Below are 10,095 nucleotides of genomic sequence, written 5' to 3'. Positions count from 1 at the left end.
GACCAAGAAGAGCTATTTATGGCTGTGCTGAAACACGACGTCTGCCTGTGCTGGTCACTATTGGCATCAGAACAGACTGAGGCTTCAAAAACTGATTAATAAAACACAAGGCGGCTTTTCAAAGCTTTATCTATAATGATAACGGTTAAATGATCCCACAGACTGGATGTTTTAGAGGGCAGCCGTAACTAGGGCGAAAAACAAACAATAACGCATTTCCTGGAACTTGGAAGCAGGGCTGGTGGGGAGTTTATTCTAACCAAGCAGCTTTGCACATTCCATGGACATTTTCCACCTTGGTGTGAAGAAATGATCAGTTTATGTGCCACATTCATCTTGTTTACAGAACATAATGCAAGCATTTACATTTCAAACTAAAAAATCCATCACTTAGCACCCACTGAAAATCAAAATTTCTTGTGTAATATAACAGAAATAAAAATACTTGCACCGATTAATTTATAAAGACATGAAGATATAAAGCTATACAGCTTTGTGTTTAGTGCATACAATAGAAATCTGAACAGCATGTGCAACACAAATCTAACATTAAATAATCAGCAACTAGCATCTTTCCAAACCGTACCAAACAAAACACATATATAAAATGATTGTCCTTTTTCATTAAAAAAAATGTTGTCACTAAATATTTTGGACCGAATTGCAAAACTTTTTTTTAATTATTATTATGGCTAATACTTTGCTGTCAAAATAGCTCAATACAGAAAACAAAAATACATTGTAATGCAGATTCTCCACAATTTATATATTATTTTAAAACCAAACAAAGCAAAACACATTATATTTACATGTTAATAAATAAATTAAAGGTGTTGGTCCGTTAATGTCGGGAGAACTATACTTCCAGAAGCTGTCGAAACTGTTTTTATTTTATTTTCAATGTATTATTATATGGAAACTTTTTTCAGTACTCTGTGCTTCATATGCATAATAAATCGGCCTATATCTAAACCAACATGGATAGGCTTTGGTTGCATTCAGCATATTGAACGCCACTTTTTTCATTACAACCACTCTGAAGGCATATTTATTCAGTTCAACTACACGTTTTCCTGAAAAGTGTGGAAATCATTTGTGGCTTGACGAATAAGGGAAACAGTAGCACACAAAATGGCAAAGGTTGCCTGACACAGCATATCTCCCAAATTCATTTAAAAGTCCACTCAGGATTACTGTAAAGCACTGATTTCATCACTCGGCAGGACAAGTCCACATTTGCAGGCCATTAGCAACCCTGGCAGGATCACTTCACTGAAACAGAAAGATCATTAAACCCATCTATTTGAACTCAAAGTTGACCTGACTTACTATGTCTGAAAAGCATCACAAAAGCCACATGTCAAACAGTCAATTTATAATTTACATGATAACGAAAGCTTTTGAAATCGGGATTCAAGTTTTTAAAAACGATACCGTTAACCTCTCTTCATATTTGAGAAGGTTTTGATGTCAAGCACATGCGTATTATATCTTCAGTCAATAGAAGTGTAGTGACATCGCCATCTACTGGCCTGGCAGAATAATAAAACGTTTTTATTAGTTTGCGTAGATCTTTGTGAACGGGGAGCGGTTTGACAACGTTGATGTCTGCTCGCAAAAAAGGTAGTACATATAGTTGTTGTGTACACAAACCATAAATTACAATTAGCAAAACCATGCCAGATAAAAGAAAATGTGACAGTTTTCATTATACAGGTAAACTTGAAAATAAAGACAGATGTGGCTTGAACCACAGTGTGTTTTATGCAGTGAATTATTAGTTGCAAACAGCATGAAATCATAGAAAGAGTCATTCAGAAACCAATAACATGCAACTTTATTCCAAAAATATTTCCAAGCCTATTTTGTTCTGAATGATAAACAATTTTGGTACTACATTGGATTGTCACTTTATATCCGATTTAAAGTCTAAGTCTAAACTATTTGAAAACCACTGGTGTACTTGTCTGGCTATCACTAACCCTAGGTGAACTAACCCTTTAAGATTGAACATTGGTCTGGGGAGTCTGCTATTTTCTACTGCACAAGAGGCGTGGCCAACGAGCATAATTCAAATGACTCTGTATGCAATCGGATAGTCCTTCGACCAATCAGACCATTGCAAACGTATGACAAAAAGTGCAGGTTTCAAGCCTGAGCTGCAGGGCGAAATCAAATCGCCGACAGATCAGGCTGGGTTAATCCAGTCTACTGGTTTACATAATATGAACAGAAAGTGTCCCTAATGCCATACAGAGACAGGAGAAGAATAAATACTCACTTCACACAGCATTAGTGTCACACGTGTCGACTGGAGCAGCTAAATCTTCATGAGTATTTAGTGAACTGAGCTTCTCATCTTCATCACATGAATCCTTTTTTCTCTTCTTCTTTCTACATGGTTTATATCGTTTACTGTGAAACAAAATAGGAAGATGTTAAAAAGAACATTATTAAAGATGAAATAACCAATGTCTTCCTGCAGTCTATTATGCCCCTTTACAAAGTCTTAGTTTAGTTTTTTGTGGGGTGCTAGAATATGCTTTAGCTGGCCCAGTATTTTGAGCGTGCGTTCTGGAAATGTCATAACTGCAAGCTCTAGTACTCAGAAGTAAATATTAAGGATGCCATCAATTTCAATCCAATTCAAGCCTGATTCAGACTTAGGAATTTAGGAACAAACAAGAGGATCATCCAGAATGGATTTCATGCAGACTTTGTAAGCAGGGACTAGGGATGGCCCGATACCACAATTTTGGCTTCGGTACAGTACCACAATCTAATACCTAAGTAGCGATATTAAATCGATACCACATGGTCTGATATTAGCGCGGGTATATTGCACACGAATGAGTACAATTATGCAAGTTTTGAGTTTATAAAGTGGGAAATTACCACAAATGTTTATTATTAAATTAATCAGCAAAGCTTATCACATCAACTTTCTTGTGAGAAATAATTTCAGTAAAAATCTCTCAAAATTAGCAAATTGCGTCTGGTTTCAAAAGATATCACACCTACACTAAAGCAATCTGCATAATCCGATTCAACATTTCACGTTCGTCTCGGGATGGATAACGGAAATCATTTGAACATGCAAGCGATTTTATAGCAGTTACAGGAGATATGAGCCCATAACAATGACACACACAAGCCTGAACGTAGAGCTCGCACTTTACAATTAAGGTTCCTTAAACAGTCAAATACACAGAATTATTGTGTTGCTGTTGCCAGTCATATAGTGGTGTGAATAGGTAACAATTCTATGAGAGCAAAACAAACAAACAAAATAACATGCTTTGACAACATGCACAAAGAGCCTGCTGTTCCTGATGACACAACGTCTTATGGCACGAACCGATCGGTTTCTGTGAGAAGCCAAACAGTAATTAAGTTATTTTTTTACCTCATATCCCGACGAGTCTCATCAAGTTATTATCAAATCGTCCATTACTTCCGTCTGGTGAGGTCAAACTGCCGTGATCATAGATATACATATAGAATCCTCATTAGTGCGTATGCGGATCGGCCGAATGAGGCATCTACATAATATATTTCTATGATCGCACCAGTTTGACCTCACCAGATGGAAGTAATGACGGATGGGAACATTACATGAGACTCGGGATATGAGGTAAAAAAATACATAAATACTGTTCGGTTTCTCATAAAAAACGATCGGTTCATGTCTTAAGACATCAATGTGTCGTCACGAGCAGCAGGCTTTTTGTGCATGTCGTCTAAGCATGTTTTTTGTTAGTTTGTTTTGCTTTTTTAGAATAGTTACCTATTCACACCACTATATGACTGACACACAGCAACAGTTGGAGTTAAAAATCTTCATTTGTGTTCTACTGAAGAGACAAACACACCTACATGTTGGATGCCCTGGGGGTAAGCAGATAAACATCTAATTTTCATTTTTGGGTAAACTAACCCTTTAAAAAGTGTAACACATTACTCACTGTGTACAGACGCATATGAAGACGATGAGCAGAATAAGAGAGACCAATCCTGCAACCACACATGCGATGACTATTTTTCTTCGTTCTGCCATATGGTACTCAAGATCAAGATATTCACACCTACTGCCTATATATCCTGTTTCACATCTGTGCAAATGTACATAAAAAAAAACATTATTGAACTTCAACTTTTAACTAGCTCTGATTAACTAGCTCAGTTGGGTGATGGACAGGTCAAAATCTCACCTGCATGAAGGAATGTTCTGCTCCTTCACAAAACGACAAACACCATGGATACAGTAATGCCTATAATCTTTTGGACATATAGAGAAGTGCCCACTCCATGTGTGGTCATCTTTTGAATCTGTAAAGCAGGGATACATATCACCATCAAGCACAGACTACTGTTCAAAAGTATAGGGTCGATAATTTTTTTAATGTTTTTGAAAGCAGTCTGTTATGTTCACCAAGGCAGCATTTACTTGGTCAAAAATATACAGTAATATTGTGAAATAGTATTACAATTTGAACTGTTTATAGTTTAACTTTTAATCGTTTTTAAAACAGAATTTTCATAATCCATTACTCCAGTCTTCAGTGTCACATGATCCTTCAGAAATCATTGATGATTTCGATTAAATATTAAATATTTAAATATTTCTTATTTTTTATACATTTTGACAGTTGTGCTGCTTAATATTTTGGGGTAAAAAATAAATAAAAATAAAATAAAGTTTGAAAGAACATGATTTATTTTAAATAGAAATCTTTTGTAACATTTTAAATGTCTTTACTGGCATTTCTGATTACAAAAAATCTGTCCAATTATTAGTTTAATGTAACTATGGACAATATTAAAATTCAATACTATTTTGTCTAGATAAATAACAAATAAAAGTTACACTTTCTTTTCAAGGTGATGTAGTTACACTATACCAACTCAGTAACACTTTACAATAATGTTTATTAGTTAGCATTAGTTAACTACATTAGTTAACACAAACTAATAATACACTGCACTTATAAAGCATTTAATCAGCTTTGTTAATGTTAATTTCAACATTTACTAATACTTTATTAAAATCTTGTTAACATTAGTTAATGCACTGTGACTCAACATGAACAAACCATGAACAGCTGGATTTTTATTAACTAACGTTAACAAAGATTAACAAATACAGTAACAAATGTATTGCTCATGGTTAGTTCATGTTAGTTAACCTCTTAACATTAACTAATCTTATCTAATGAAACCTTATTGTAAAGTAAGTGTTACCACTTACTCAAATAAGTACTGGGTAATATTAATTAACTACATGTACTTACTATAGTATAGAGTTACGGTTAGGGTTTGGTTTAGGGTTAGTTGTAATAATGCATAATTTAATGCGTTTACTATAGTAAGTGCACGTAGTAACGTGTAACTATGTCACCTTAAAATAAAGTGTTACCAAAACAAAATAATGTTTAGGCATCACAACATTATAATGTACAGCATGAAAAACGTTTTGTTAAAGATTGCATTTAACAGTTTTTAAAAGGTATTAGCTAATGGCCAAGGTAATCTAAACTGAAAATGTGAATACACAATTAAATATCCAATATCCATCAACGCAATACATTAAAAAACAATTTCAGCCAATAACTAATAAAATATAAAATAGGCTACACAGTAAATTAGGGTTGTCCGTTTACTCATTTACAATATACTGTCTGTGTGCATCAAAGTTCAAAGGACTGAGCTAGAAAAGAGACTGCCGTTCTACAGAAACTGAAACTTGAGCTCTGATTTCAGAATGAACTAAAAGTTGAATGGGAAAGGCTCTAATTACAAACTCTGGCCGCATGTAACATGATCTGAGGATTACCTGCGGTACAGAGATAGTAAACTTGAGCTTGGGAGAATTAGTTTATCACTTCTTAAATAAAATTACAAGGTTTGAAGGGGACTAAGAAGCTGAATTACTATCATAACAGTCCATTTTTCCTCGGTAAACAGATTATAGGCTAATATCTTCACGTTATTTCATGCTTTGCCAAAATGTTGTGATTAAATAACACCAGCTTTTGCATGCTATGGAAATATTTTCCTTTAATATTTTATTTATCTCTTCAGCAGGTGGTCAAGGTATCAAGACTTTCATGTCAAGTCCAGGGGGAACCCAACCTCCCCCCACCACCTTTTTATTTTTTTTATTTTTTTTTACATCACAAGTGTTACATCTCTCATGTCTTCAAAGTCAGTGATAGCTTCAAAATACGCTTTCTGCATGAGGTGGAATCTATGGAAAATATCTCGGGCTCGGCTTGCTCATTATTTGAAAAGAACAGGTTGGGGTGCCATTGATATTTACCTGTGCAGTTGCCGCTGTTGTCATGGTGATTGCAGGACACAGTCCTATTCGCCGGTGATTCTGTGGTATTCCATTCAGCCTGGGAGTATTTGCATAGGACGACAGCTGAGGGCAGACAACAAACAAATCACAGGTGGCACCACGCATGTCTTCAGAACTGTGGCAAAGATTGCTTCGCAAGATTCCAGGCAAATGTTACACTGGGTTATATAGGCCTCTCGATTGTAGTTCCACTTTAAAATCCCTCCCTCCATGATTAACCAATAGAAGGTCCTGTAATGAGCTAAACTGAATTCCAGTGTTAAAAATAGAAACTGTCAAATAGTATAAAATATTTTAAACATGCAACTCTCGATGACACGAGCTCATTAAGAAATACAAGTAAAGAGCTATTTAAAGGGTCATGAAACCCCAAAACACTTTTTTTGAGATGTAAACAGATATGTATAGGCTGCACATCATTGAAAACACTAAGGGTACTCATTAATGGTATGCATATGTGAAAATAGTTATTTTTGCATTTTTCAGAGCGATTTCTGTCTTCCGGTTTGAAAAGTTTAGTCGGAGCAACGTCACAAATGCTGACGTCGGCACGGCCTTTTCGGCCCAAGTATGGGCAGCTGGGCACATGCTGACGTCGACCGCTCCGAGCGATTCTCGATATATATTCATGACATGAAGCTCATTCAGTCCAATCCCTGCGCTGTAGTATGCATACAAGATAATTTAGTTAATATGCATGAGACAGTCACTTCTGTCAGGCTCGTCTTACATCATTATTGTAGAGATATGGTGGGGAAGTTTTGGAAGCAGCGTGCGGAAAAGTCACGGAGGAAAGCTAGGCGCTGTGCTGATACGAAATAACGTAAAGGGCGCCGAGCGAGCTGTAACCGGCGCCGTCTGTGGAAGCCTTTGCTACAAAGGCTCGGTAAAGTAAAATTCACCTGAGGAATCGCACGCCGAACCTGCAAGCGTTGACTATCTATGTCAGGAGTGCAAAATAACCTATCTGTAATCTGTAGGGTAATGAACAAAAGCCACGTCCTCTCCGTTTTATTTGTCGTCACAGACATGCACTAAACCGCATGTGTTCGGGCTCTTAGTGAAACAGTGTGCTGCATATTTGGACAAATATAGATTTAGCTGCCGAGTGATAGACAGCGCGGATCGTCACGGCAATGCGCGGTCGAGACTAGCCTCAAACCTCTTCGCTTTTACACCGATCTAGAATTACACATCTGTCACATCGCATGTTGGGTGGTTCACGTTCTCTTATCACGTCGGCGCGTTGTTCATCTTGCCAAACAGCGTGCATATTTGGACAAATATAGTTTTATCACGTTTGCAAAATATTTCGTCATGCAGAATAACATTTATTTTCATTTCTCACTGAATTATGCTGGTTTGAACTTTGAAGAACTGAATGATTTGCGATCTCTGCTGCACGCCACTCATAGCTCTCTCATTCGCTGTACTCATCCCTCATTTAATCTCTCTGTGGTAAACAATGCCAACGTGAACCAAGAACATGTCTCAGAACCGCTCAGCACCTACTGACAGACACTCCCCAATTTATGCAAACATTCCCTCTTTCCACACAATACCATCCCACCTTTTCACAGTCGACCACTCCCCTTTTAACAAGCTTTTTCAAATCGAAGGTGTGAAAAAACACCGCTGCAGCAGGGGGGTTTCATGACCCTTTAAAGAAGGAAAAGTTGGCAAACGGGTACTTCTAGAATCTATGGTTGCTTTGTAGCCAAACAAAACAGTTAAAGGCGTTGAATACAAACCAACAATGGTGACTCGTACCTGTGATTATTCCCCAAATGTACCTGCGCGTCCTGTCCATTTGTATTTCGCGTTGCGCGTCAAACTGAAGACTTGAACCCCCGTGTGGCTTCAGATTCAGTCACGTCGTTCATTTTTAAAGCGATTATACGACTACAGTGAGTTGCATATAACTTTTCAGTAGTCTTCCAAAGTTTACATTCGGGTTTCTTCAAGCTTAGAGGAGTGAGTGACGGGCTGCCTGGCGATTATTGAGGCGTGCGTGGGAGGTGCTATGAGTTTTCTCCGCCTAGAGAGCCTGTGTGAGAACGACTTTGGGTTTTATAAAGAAATTATTTTCTGTATTATTATTATGCCTTCTATTAGGAAAAATATTCATTTAGATACTTATTGCATACAATCGTGCGTGCCTATGATGATATGTGGATATTTATTTACATAGCTTTTGCTATGCTATGCAAAACAATTAGAACGACTTTTATTTTCAGTCACAGATTATCTAGTACATTTATAGGTCATATATATATATATATATATATATATATATATATATATATATATATATATATATATATATATATATATATATATATATATATATATATAAACTTTGTTTAACTCAAGAAAAATAGTTTGAGATAAAAAAAAAAATAACTGACAGTTTTGTAAACCACCTATTGGAAATCACAGGACTCCAAAAATAAAGCCATACACAGCAAATTACTGAGGGATAAAAACCTGGTGTTGGGCATCTAGTGATAAAATCTGGTGTTAATTTACAAATATTATATGCTTTATCACTTGTTTAGTGTTAAAGCACAGTGTTTCCTTTGGGTGATAAAGCACAGTGTTTCCTTTGGGTGTTAACAATCAACATCTGCGCATGTGCAGAGCATTTTAAATTTCCCAGCTCATCCTTCGGTCTCTCCATCTTTATGAATTTCCCTGCACACACAACGGTTACAAGGACAAGGTATAGTATAGTATTATTATCTTATCAACTTGTGATTTATTAATGAGCTTGTATAATGAGTAACGTAACCGATGTGGATGACTTAACTCTTAGCGTTTTGTTTTTTTTACCTCAGTTTAAATTTAGCGCGCTTTTGATCCGCCATTCAGTTTAACATAACTGAATAACCCCCACTAACACACTAAATTCGTTAATGGAGGACGAGATTTACGTAAGTGACTTAATTTCGTTGTATTAATTTTGTAATAATGTAGCAGCATTAACATTATGTGTCATTTTTTAACTCACTGGACTTGGATAGTTATTTCTTCTCATTTGGCATAACGTTAGTATCTTTAGGGCTTCCAACCTTTATAAGACCGTTTATATCTTTCACCCCGTAACTACGAGTTAATTCTGGTGTTTTGAAATGTCATTCAAATGAGAAAGCAGACGTTAATCGAATGAATTAATTGCTCTTTATTTTTTTTTTCTTGTGTGACGCCGGGGCTCGATCCCTGGCCGAGCACCCACGGATAGCACGGTCCATCATTGTCGGCGCTGCGCATACTGATCGGCCTGCAACATTTTGCGAGTGAAATGCTCTGTGTGTTCTAGCAATCTTCTCGTTGTACTTTGATAACATACGCCGACCATTCTGTACAGCGCTCCAAAATGTCGAAAACATCGTAGGACACGCTTTTCTTCATGAACTGCTTCAGTCATATAGAAACTCAAGATCGAGTACGAGTGTGCAATGTCGTGGAATGTATACGCCAAAACTCATTTTGGCGTGCATATGATACGCTGTTTTTTGCGTGCATATGATACGCAATTTATGGCGTATTATACATACGAACCCCCCACCCCACTACCCTAAACCTACCCAAGAGAGCGTGTCATATATACGCCATAAAGTGTGTATCATATGCACGCCGAAATGAGTTTTGGCGTATACATTCCACGACATTGCACACTCATACTATTTGACATTTTTCGTCTTATTTTGTATTAGTTGAGCAGTCATGCATTA

The 10,095-nt window shown here is 36.7% G+C and overlaps 1 protein-coding gene across 1 annotated transcript; it reads right to left on the bottom strand.

Annotated features, from left to right (window-relative positions):
- Positions 1–232: 232 nt before the first annotated feature.
- btc (betacellulin, epidermal growth factor family member) lies at positions 233–8,382 on the bottom strand. Its single transcript, XM_067424230.1, has 6 exons — positions 8,132–8,382; positions 6,320–6,424; positions 4,212–4,329; positions 3,966–4,112; positions 2,282–2,415; positions 233–1,272 (listed from the first exon to the last, which is right to left on the bottom strand). Exons 1-5 carry the CDS (start codon positions 8,169–8,171, stop codon positions 2,283–2,285), a joined length of 543 nt encoding a protein of 180 aa, XP_067280331.1. The 5' UTR covers positions 8,172–8,382; the 3' UTR covers positions 233–1,272; position 2,282.
- Positions 8,383–10,095: the final 1,713 nt, after the last annotated feature.

Source organism: Pseudorasbora parva, chromosome 18 (genome assembly GCF_024679245.1).
Source record: "Pseudorasbora parva isolate DD20220531a chromosome 18, ASM2467924v1, whole genome shotgun sequence".
In the NCBI taxonomy this organism is placed as follows: Eukaryota; Metazoa; Chordata; class Actinopteri; order Cypriniformes; family Gobionidae; genus Pseudorasbora; species Pseudorasbora parva.
This window is presented reverse-complemented; position numbering and strand designations above follow the sequence as displayed.

What these genes read in the sequence shown, in the direction of transcription:
- btc (XM_067424230.1), bottom strand. Translation starts at nt 8,171, where the DNA reads ATGGACAGGACGCGCAGGTACATTTGGGGAATAATCACAG. An exon ending in CATTTGGGGAATAATCACAG is followed by an intron (nt 6,425 to 8,131) that starts GTACGAGTCACC and finishes GTCTGCCCTCAG; the next exon opens with CTGTCGTCCTATGCAAATAC. An exon ending in TTCATATGCGTCTGTACACA is followed by an intron (nt 2,416 to 3,965) that starts GTGAGTAATGTG and finishes TTTGTTTCACAG; the next exon opens with TAAACGATATAAACCATGTA.